The sequence below is a fragment of the Oryctolagus cuniculus genome, chromosome 14 (assembly GCF_964237555.1).
Source record: "Oryctolagus cuniculus chromosome 14, mOryCun1.1, whole genome shotgun sequence".
Taxonomy (NCBI): domain Eukaryota; kingdom Metazoa; phylum Chordata; class Mammalia; order Lagomorpha; family Leporidae; genus Oryctolagus; species Oryctolagus cuniculus.
This window is the reverse complement of record NC_091445.1, coordinates 4,084,227-4,094,712: the sequence shown is the minus strand read 5'-3', so window position 1 is coordinate 4,094,712 and position 10,486 is coordinate 4,084,227. Positions and strand designations below refer to the sequence as shown.

Genomic DNA, 10,486 nt, shown 5'->3' with positions numbered 1-10,486 from the left:
GGCTCCTGGCTTTGGATCGGCTCAGCTCTGGCTGTTGCAGCCATTTGGGAAGTGAACCAGTGGATGGAAGACCACTCTCTGTCTCAAACTCTGCCTCTCAAATAAGTAAATATTAAAAATAAAATAAAATAAAACGATTGTTAAGCAGCCAGCGTTGTGGCGCGGCAGGTTAAGCCGCAGCCTGGGAAGCCTGCGTCCCACAGCAGAGTGCGGGGGATCAGGGCCTGCCTCCCCCGCATCCAGTTTGCTGCGAACGCCCGCCTGGGAGGCAGCAGGTGATGGACCAAGAACTTGAGTTCCGACCACCCACACGGGAGACCCAGCTGGAGTTCCTGGCTCCTGGCCTCAGCCTGGCCCAGAGAAAGATGGATGGAAGATCTCTTTCTCTGTGTCTCTCCCTCTCTGTCATTCTGCCTTTCAAACAAGTAAATACGTCTTTAAAAACGTCATGACGACGGATGGTACTTGGCTTAGAGGTTAAGGTGCTGCCCATTACAGTGTCTGGGTTCCAGTCCTTGCTCCATCCCAGACTCCGGCTTCCTGCTGCAGTGCACACTACAGGGCAGCAGGTGGCGCCTCAAGGGGCCGGTTCCCTGCTCCGGCGTTAGCCTGGCCTGTCCGTGTTGTTGGGTGGACACTCACTCGGGGAGTAAAGCAGTGGCTGGGAGCTTCCTCTGCGGGTCTCTCTGCCTTTCAAATACAGCAACAGAAAAAATGAGTAACAGTTTAATAAAGTCTCTGTAACGTGCAGAGGCTCTTCTGGAAGGCCCTCAGCCCCCGGGGGAGGGGTCTGTCCTCCTCCACAGGCAGGGAGGTGGGCAGCTCACTGGCGCTCCTGCCCGGTGTCTCCGAGACCCCTCTGGTGATGGGGCCAGCGCCGTCCTCAGCTTCGCTGCGCTAGGAAGCGCTCAGGGTTAGTGAGTGGAGGGGGGGCCTTTGCTGAGGGCGGGGGGAAAAAGCTGATGTCCCCAAAGATTCTGGTAGGACTCCCTTTACTGGAGGAGAGAGAGAGAGAGAGAGAGAGAGAGAGAGAGAGAGAGATCCCATCACTGGTTCACTCCCCAAATGCCTGCAACATCTAGGGCTGGGCCAGGAGCCAGGAGCTCCTTCCAGGTCTCCCACGAGGGTGGCAGGGACTCCAGCACGTGGGCTGTCCCCTGCTGCCTCCCAGGGTGCACATGGGCAGGAAGCTGGATCAGAAGCGGAGCCCAGGCACTCTAATAAGAGACTGGACAGAGCCTGGCCAGCTTAGTCGGTACAGCATGAGGCTCTTAATAATGGGCTGTGGAAGTCTTAAAAAAAAGATTGCCCAGCACAGCCTGAAGCTGGTGTACGGCAGTTTGTCCTCATTTGATGTTTCTCAAAAGCTGTGTTTGATCACAGGGTGATTTTAAGTCCCAGACACTGTCTCACTTCTACACGTGCAGTTACTGTGTGGCTGCTGCGTGTGGTCCACGCCCCAGCTCACCTCTGCTCAGTCTTGGTGATGTGAAACCCACGGTACCGGTACGTGGCGGGCACTAGCTGCCGGTTCATCTGTGGCCGCGTCCCGGGGAGCTCTTGGCAGGGGCTCTGCCCTCCTCGCAGACCCCAGAGTGGGCCTGAGCGCCAGTGGACCCGGAATTCCTGTTCCGGAGGTGCAGGTGTGGCACGGGGGCCGGAGAGCACAGCACCAGCCGTCCGTGTGTGTGTGTGCGTGTGTGTGCACACATGTGTATGTGTGTGCGTGTGTGTTCGTGCGTGACAGTGCTCAGCTTCATGTTGAGACTGACACGAGAGTGGAGATGAACACGTGTGTTCTTTTGCACCCTGCCTGTTAAGAGCCACTAGTGTCGACTCCAGCGGCAAGTCGGCCACAAATCTGACTGTATGCCCTCGGAACCGGCGGGGCCTCCCGTGGCCCGCTGGGAACCGTAGCGGTGGACGTGCTATGGGAAGGTGCCCTGCTCTGCTGTGTGCACGAGTTCTGCAGGACAGTGAGTGGGAGGGGCAGCATGGGATCTGACAGGGCCGTGTATAGAGATGAGGGTGGGAGGGGCCGTGTGAGCTGGGACAGGGCCATGTGCAGTGCTGGGGGGGAGGGGTTGTGTGAGCTGGGACAGGGCCGTGTGCAGTGCTGGGGGGAGGGGCAGTGTGACCTCCCACAGTCTCTGTGTCCGGTCATCCTGGGGTCTGCCTCCCTTTTTGAGGGCCTGCCCCCCCATGTGTCCTGCGGCCCTGGCGTCCTCTGTTTCCTCTCCCCTCCGTCTCCGTCCGAGGGCCGCCCCCTGCTATGTGTCCTGCAGTCCTGGCGTCCTCTGTTTCCTCTCCCCTCCGTCTCCGTCTGAGGGCCTGGCCCCGGCTATGTGTCGTGCGGCCCTGGCCTTCCTGTTCCTCCCCGCTCCATCTCCGTCTCCTCACGTGCGAGCCTGTGACCAGGTCCTCTGTTGTCGCTCCCCCTCTTCGTGGAGGAACGACACAGGACCCTGCGCTGTTCTTCTGTCTGCTCGGCCCTCCCCGGGTTTGCTGCTGGTCCTTCCCGGGTTGGCTGCTGGTCCTTCCCGGGTTGGCTGCTGGTCCTTCCCTGGTTGGCTACCATCCCTTCCACCTCCGTGGAAGGGCGGTTCCCCCTGCCACATTCCCCACTTCCGCGGGGGAGCGGCACACCGCCGGCCGGCTCTCTCGGGGGCTGCACAGGTGTTCCTCTTAGATGTTCCCCTTAGATGTTCCTGGTGCATGACGTCTCTCTCCTCCTTTATAGTCCTCTTCCACCAATCCCAACTCTGCTACCCACACGCCGAGTACGCTGCTCTCCTCCAATCAGGAGCAGGTCCCACAGTTTATTGGTTGAACTGGAGGCAGCTGTGTAGAAGCTGTTTCCCTTCTCAGCGCCATATTGTGGGAGAGCAGATGCATAGAATGTCTTAATTCCAGTAACTTAGTCTAGTCCGAGTTGCTCCCAGTTGCTCCCCACAGATCCCCCTTTCTTTTTATTTTTTGGCGTTGATACGCGCCTGTCTTCGGTGCCCTGCGGCACACACTCTGCTCTGCTTGCTAGAGTTGCCACAGGCTCTTACAAGTCCTATCAGGCAAACCGAGTCCGGGTCCTCTCTTCGCCATGTTGTGAGGAGGTTTTTAGGCGCTGATGCGTGCCTGTGTTCGGTGCCCTGCAGCGCATGCTCTGCTCTGCCTGCAGGTGCTTACAAGCCCTATCAGGCAAACCGAATCCAAGCCTTCTCATTGCCATATTGTGGGGAGGCTTATTGGTGTTGATTCGTGCCTATCTTCGGTGACCTGCAGCTCATACTCTGGTCTAGCTGCCTGCTGGTGCTTATCGCCCTAATCAGGCAGACCGAATCCAAGCTCTCTCATTGCTGTGTTGTGGGGAGGCCTTTCTCTATTTCTCTATCTCCGGGCATTCCTATTTCTCTCATTTTACTTCTAAACTTCTGTTTCTCTTATCCCTGTGGCTTCCCGGCGCCCGCCCCGAGGCTGCTTCTCGGCGGCTTCCCGGCTCTGAGCCGCTTCAGCCCGCACCTCTCTCATCTGTGCGGCTTCCCGGCTTTGCGTGGCTTGGCTTCGCGCGCACACTCCGCGGTCTCGCACTAGCCCAGCGTTCCCTATCTACTTGTGCCCCGCACGCTCTCTCTGCGCGCGGCAGCCTCTGCGAGTCACACAGCGTAGCTTAGGTCTCCGCCACTAGCATTCAATCCAAGTTCCCCGGACTAACCTGGCGAATTCCAACCTGGCGGCCCACGTCTCTGCCTCTGGTTCCAGATCTTCGCCTCTTGCTCCCCGGGCTGACTTGAAGAATTCCAAGATGGCTTCCGTTTCCGCCTCGGCCTGCACTTGCGGCTTCATCCTCCCTAACATTTTTCTCTACCCGGTATATTTCCCTAAGTTTTCTTCCAACAGTATTCCTCCCTCATTTCTCCTGGCCTCTCCCCACAGTCCGTATCCAAGTCTAAGTTTCTTCTAGGTTTCACTTTCACTTTCAACCTGCAGTCCGTATCTGAGTCTAAGTTTCTTCTTGCTTTCACTTTAAATCCTAACTTCTTTCCCACAGTCCGTATCCGAGTCTATGCCTAGGCTTTCAATAGCTTCTTCTGGCACCTTTTTCGTCCGGCTTTTCCCTAGGCTGTTTGCTAGTCTCTCTCTCTGGCATTTTCCACTTCTTCCCGTTTCTTCCCTCCTAAGTTTCCTATCCGAGTCACGGCACCATTATGTCGCTCCCCCTCTTCGTGGAGGAACGACACAGGACCCTGCGCTGTTCTTCTGTCTGCTCGGCCCTCCCCAGGTTTGCTGCTGGTCCTTCCCGGGTTGGCTGCTGGTCCTTCCCGGGTTGGCTGCTGGTCCTTCCCTGGTTGGCTACCATCCCTTCCACCTCCGTGGAAGGGCAGTTCCCCCTGGCCACATTCCCCACTTCCGCAGGGGAGCGGCACACTGCCGGCCGGCTCTCTCGGGGGCTGCACAGGTGTTCCTCTTAGATGTTCCCCTTAGATGTTCCTGGTGCATGCCGTCTCTCTCCTCCTTTATAGTCCTCTTCCACCAATCCCAACTCTGCTACCCACACGCCGAGCACGCTGCTCTCCTCCAATCAGGAGCAGGTCCCACAGTTTATTGGTTGAACTGGAGGCAGCTGTGTAGAAGCTGTTTCCCTTCTCAGCGCCATATTGTGGGAGAGCAGATGCATAGAATGTCTTAATTCCAGTAACTTAGTCTAGTCCGAGTTGCTCCCAGTTGCTCCCCACACTCTGTCTTCCTGATCCTGCCTCAGCGTTTGGCCATCTAGAACTTCCCGTGGAGAAGCATCTCGTCCTATTGGAACCCATGTGGACTCTGCTGTGCGGGCAGGGTGCGGCCTTGGGCTGCTGGGCCAGCCCACAAACACTCCCGCTCTGCCGTTCTCTGCTCTTGGCCTGTTTGCCATTTCCCGAGAATAGACGTGTGGGTGTGTCCCGGACCGGCAGACAGGCAGGGGCCGGTCCCGTCCCCTGGGGCTTGGAGCTGATCTAGGGGGACTCTGGGGGCTGCAGTCCAATGCCGGGCTCTGCCTGGCAGCGTGGGGCGGAGGCTGGGACCTATGTAGCTAGCGAGCTTCCTGGGGACGGTGCCACCTGCAGTGCTGGTCCCTCTGGGCACCCCTGCGAGGCCTGGGCACCCCACGCTTCCCTAGCCAGCTCTCACCAGGCCCACTGTCCCTGCGCAGCCCCGCTGCCTCTGGGCGGGGTCTTGGGGTGCCTGGGTCAGTTCTCAGCCTCTTGCGTGGCTGGCCGGAGGCAGGGCATCTCAGCTGGCTGAGCCACGGGCTGCCAGCCCTGTGCTCGTGGGCTTCCTTGATGCTGCTGCTATCATTGTCCCTCCTTTGCCCCTTGCCTCTGTGAGTTGACAGGGTTTTTAAAAATCAGGACAGAGTGAAATCAGAAGAGCGTGTTCTGACTTCGGCCCTAGGGGGCACCAGCTGCCCAAACACTGTGCTCAGGGAGCCGTGTGCCTGTGCCCAAGGCTGTGCCCGCCCGGCTCCAGGCCCGGCTCCAGGGGCTCCACTTCTGTGTTCTCCTGACCTCCTGTGGCCACTGGGAGCCCTCGGCCGCCACACGCAAGCCTGCACACACTGGAGGCGTCATCAGTACATCAGTGCCGGTGGGCGCCTGCCTCGTCTGCCTGTGTCTCCCCTCGCTTTCTGGTCCTCACCCTTCTTTCTGCTCGGAGCTTATCAACTTGATTATCTGTTCTCTTAGCACATCAACACTCGTTTCCCGTCACAACCTTCAGAGTCAGTGAGGAGAATCAGCACTAGTCTTCAGTCTTTGGAAACTCCTCAGCTTGGGGAGGGCACTGTGGCGCAGCGGGTTTCAGGCCACGGCGTGGGATGCCCGCATCCCATGTTGGAGGGCTCCGGTCCCTCCTCCGTTTCCAACCCAGCTTGCTGCTAAGGCCCTGAGAAGCACTGGACGATGGCCCAAGTCCTTGGGTCCCTGCCACCCACGGGGAGACCCAGATGGAGTTCAAGGCTCCTGGCGTTGTCCTGGCCCAGCTCTGGCTGTTGCAGGCATCGGGAGTGAACCCGTGAGTGGAAGATCTCTCCCTCTGTCTTTCAGTGTCACTCTGCCTTTCAAATCCACAAATAAATAAAGTCCAAAGTAAATCAGTAGAATCTCCCTCACTACACGGGGCTGGTGCTCGGTGAGTGGTCGAGACAGCCACAGCCCATGTTAGAATGATAGCCTTGACTCCCAGCTCCGGGTCTTTCCTCGGCTTCCTGTTGCTATGCACTCTGGGAAGCAGCAGTGTTGGCCCAAGGGGCTGGGGCCCTGCCTGGATGGAGTTCCCTGCTGCTGGCTTCAGCACTGCCCAGCTCTGGCCACGGCGGGCACTCGGGAAGTGAACCGGCACCTGGAAGCGCTCTTGGTCTCTCTGTTCCTCTGCATCTCAAATAAGCAAACAAAACAACAGTCAGTAAATCGTATATAAGCATTGTCTGATACTCTGCCCCATCCCAAACAGGCCCCTAGAGGAAGACATTGCCCTTACTACCTCCTCAGCTGATGCTGTAATCCAGTCAGCCTGCGACAAGTTAGCCTGCGACAGAACCAAGGGAGACGCGCAGTCACGTGCAGCGTTCTTACGTCACTGTGAATCCAGATACTCTGTCAGCTGTCGTGCGGTCGGATAGTTTTTCATCTTTTTTTTTTTTTTAAGATTTTTTATTTATTTATTTGAGAGGTAGAGTTACAGACAGTGAGGGGAAGAGACAGAGAAAAGGTCTTCCGTCCGCTGGTTCACTCCCTAAATGGCTGCAACGGCCGGAGCTGCGCCAATCTGAAGCCAGGAGCCAGGTGCCTCTTCCTGGTCTCCCACGCGGGTGCAGGGACCCAAGCACTTGGGCCATCCTCCACTGCTTTCCCAGGCAATAAGAGAGCTGGATTGGAAGAGGAGCAGCCGGGACCCGAACCGGCGCCCATATGGGATGCTGGCACCGCAGGTGGAGGATTAACCTACTGTGCCACGGCTCTGGTCCCAGATTTTCATCTTTAAAAGAAACATAAAAACTCGCTCACACTGAAAATCTAGATCTCACTCACTGTATTTACTCAGAGGGCACATCCAGGTAAGTTAATACTACAGTTAGCATGGTGAACCATGACTGACAGGCTATGTTTTAATTGATCCAGTTGCAGTTTACAGAATTTTGGCTTTTTTTTTTTTTTGCTTAAATTTGCTTTTACTGAACATTTATTTCTTGGAAAAGCAGAATGAGGGAGAGAGGGACCTTCCATCTGCTGGTTCACTCCCCCATTGCCCACCGCAGCGGGGGCTGGGCCAGGAACCCCACCCCTGGGTGTCTCCCAGGTGGGCCGTGGCCTGCTGTCTCCCAGGTGGGCCGCGGCCTGCTGTCTTCCAGGTGTGTTGTCATCTGCTGTCTCCCAGGTGGGCCGCGGCCTGCTGTCTCCCAGGTGTGTTGTCATCTGCTGTCTCCCAGGTGTGTTGTCATCTGCTGTCTCCCAGGTGGGCCGCGGCCTGCTGTCTCCCAGGTGTGTTGTCATCTGCTGTCTCCCAGGTGGGCCGTGGCCTGCTGTCTCCCGGGTGGGCTGCGGCCTGCTGTCTCCCGGGTGGGCTGCGGCCTGCTGTCTCCCGGGTGTGCTGTCTCCCGGGTGCTGAGCACTAAGCTGGGCTCGATGAAGAGGCAAGACTCTATCCCCGGGAGCCCCGTGGTGGCATAGCCTGCTGCACAACGCCCACCCCTAAAATTTATTTTTAATATCATCAATTAAAAAAAACCAACTGTTTCCCAGGTAGAAAATTAGTGGGTTACTGCTTTGATGTGGGCCTTGGGGAGTGGTATGTTGGTGTTAGAATATTCAGCGCAGACTCTGCAGCTAAGTTTCAGTCCTGACTCGCTGGAGGTCCTGACTGTTCTAAATTGTTTTCTCTCCAGTTCCCCACCTTGTCCTGCCCCGTTAGCAGGGACGCCGCGGCGGCCCCCGGGCGGTCTGTTTCTGGACGCGCTGCACCGGGCCCAGCGTGGGCGGGGCGCTGGCTCTGGTCACCCCGCCGCCGGCAGGCGCGGAAGATGGAGGAGAGCGCGGACGTGTCCAGCGAGGGCAACTCGCTGATCAAGGCGGTGCACCAGAGCCGCCTGCGCCTCGCCCGGCTGCTGCTGGAGGGCGGCGCCTACATCAACGAGAGCAACGAGCGCGGGGAGACGCCGCTGATGGTGGCCTGCAAGAGCAAGCACGTGGACGCCCGGGGCGTCAGCAAGGCCAAGATGGTGAGGTACCTGCTGGAGAACGAGGCCGACCCCAACATCCAGGACAAGTCCGGGAAGACGGCCCTCATGCACGCCTGCCTGGAGCGCGCTGGCCCCGAGGTGGTCTCGCTGCTGCTCCGCAGCGGGGCCGACCTCAGCCTGCAGGACCACAGCAGCTGCTCGGCCCTGGTGTACGCCATCGACGCCGACGACCCGGAGACGCTGCAGGTCCTGCTCAGCGCCTGCAAGGCCAGGGGCAAGGAGGTCATCATCATCACCACGGCCAAGTCGCCCTGCGGGAAGCTCACCACCAAGCAGTACCTGAACACGCCTCCCGCGGGCGCGCCGCGCGGCCCGGGCCCCTGCGCCTCGCCCTCGGAGATAGACCTCCGGGCGGCCTGCGCGGAGGACGCCCAGGACGGCTGGGACGCGGGCTCCCCGGGGAGGAAGCCCGCGCTGGCCCCGGCCAGCCCCTGGAGCAGGAGCCCCCCGGCCCGGATGCGTCCCAGCAGGGTGGCCTCGCTGCAGGAGGAGCCGCAGGACGCGTCCCCCGAGGAGGAGCTGTGCCGCCGCGCCAGCGCGCTGGCCCTGTCCAGACGCTTCATCACCAGGCACGAGAGCATCGACGTCAAGGACACCGCGCACCTGCTCAGAGCCCTGGAGCAGAGCGGCGCCAGGAGGGTGTCGCACGAAGAGCCGCGCCACCGGGCCTTCTCCGCAGAGGCGCACCTGCCGCCGGGCGCCCAGACCCCCGCGGACGCGGACGCGGACGCGGACCCCGCCCAGCCAGCCTTCGCTTCCACCTTAAGAAGCGTCGTGCAGAAAAGAAACTCCGGGGCCGACCACTACAGCTCCGACTCGCAGCTCTCGGCCGCTCCGGCCTCGGAAGACGGCAAGGCGCTGGCCGGCAAGAGAAAGGTCCTGGCGCCGGAGACCGCGCCCCCGGGCGCCCTGGGCCGGCGGCACCACGCGGCTCTGGAGAGGCGCGGCTCCGCGGCCTGGGCGCCCGAGCTCGGGGTCCCCCAGCCCAGGCCCGGGTTCCTGCCGCCCCTCCCCGTGACCCCCCACCCGCCCCTCTCGGAGGTCAGTGCCAGCAACAAGATGGGCGGCCTCCTGTCCTGTGGCCAGAGAGTGCTTGTGCCCACGGTTCCCGCTTTCCCTAAGGAATTCGGGAGTAAAAAAATGTTGCTGAGGAGACAGTCGTTACAGACGGAGCAAATTAAGCAGCTGGTGAATTTTTAAGGGATTCTGCGACATTTTAAGGAATGCATCAGAGAACTACAGGGCGAGAGGAGCAACCTCCAGTGTCCATCCTGCCAGGTCTGGGGCTGCTCCGTCCACATGGTTAGGCGGTGAGGCCCCAACGTCTCTAGCGTTAGGCAGGTGCTGTGCACCCGCGAATAGCACGCAGAGTCTGCCAAGGGGATTCTCTCAAAGTCAAAGCTGTCTGCCCAAAACCTCCCACATTTCAGCCACACTCATGCGGTCCAAGTTTTTTTCATTTAAACAAAGATCAGCAAAGAAGGCCCCGTATGTTGGCTATATATATATATATATATATATATATTAAATTTCAGAGGGACTAAATATTTTACTAGGAAACACTGGTTTTCAAGTCAGTCATTAAGATGGTAACTTTTGATGTTGCCAAAAGCATGAAAGAAAACAGGGACAACCATAAAGTGTGATAGGACCAACAAATGGAAGTAACAAGAATTAACTCATCCTTTAAAAATAACAGTCGATTGCAGGCAGATGAAAAGCGAATTAAAGCTCAAACAGGACAGTCAGGACGGGCAGCTGGTGTCCAGGGGCAGCGCTAACGGCCGGACACGTGCAGCGGTTCTACAAGCCACTACGAATCCACCAGTTCGAGCTTGCGTGCTGCCTGTGGCTTTTTGATTTGTTTCCGAACAACTTGCCTGTCATGCCATCTTACGTGATTACTCTTTCCCTGTATCTTTTCATTCTCGGAATTATTTTTTGGAAGTCTCTCCATAGCTTTCCAGTAACAAGGTGATACAAACGTTAAAAGGCGTTTCTCTTTACTTCTTCCAAAAAGAAACAGCCTGCCCCACCTCCAAAAATGTTGGGGACTTAACCACAAACAGAAATCACATGCTTGCTTCAATTTAAAAAGTAAAAATCTTAGAGTAGTCTAGGCTAGCTGCAGTTAAGAAAGCCAGTAGGAACTTAACCACAAGCTGTATCAAGTATTCGGTCAATATTCAACAGTCTCTTAGTTCTGATCTGTAG

The 10,486-nt window shown here is 58.1% G+C and overlaps 1 protein-coding gene across 1 annotated transcript; it reads left to right on the top strand.

Moving 5' to 3' along the window:
- Positions 1 to 7,884: 7,884 nt before the first annotated feature.
- Positions 7,885 to 9,606, top strand: ANKRD34B (ankyrin repeat domain 34B). Its single transcript, XM_070056339.1, has one exon. It carries the CDS (start codon positions 8,054 to 8,056, stop codon positions 9,470 to 9,472), a length of 1,419 nt encoding a protein of 472 aa, XP_069912440.1. The 5' UTR covers positions 7,885 to 8,053; the 3' UTR covers positions 9,473 to 9,606.
- The last annotated feature ends 880 nt before the right edge of the window (positions 9,607 to 10,486 follow it).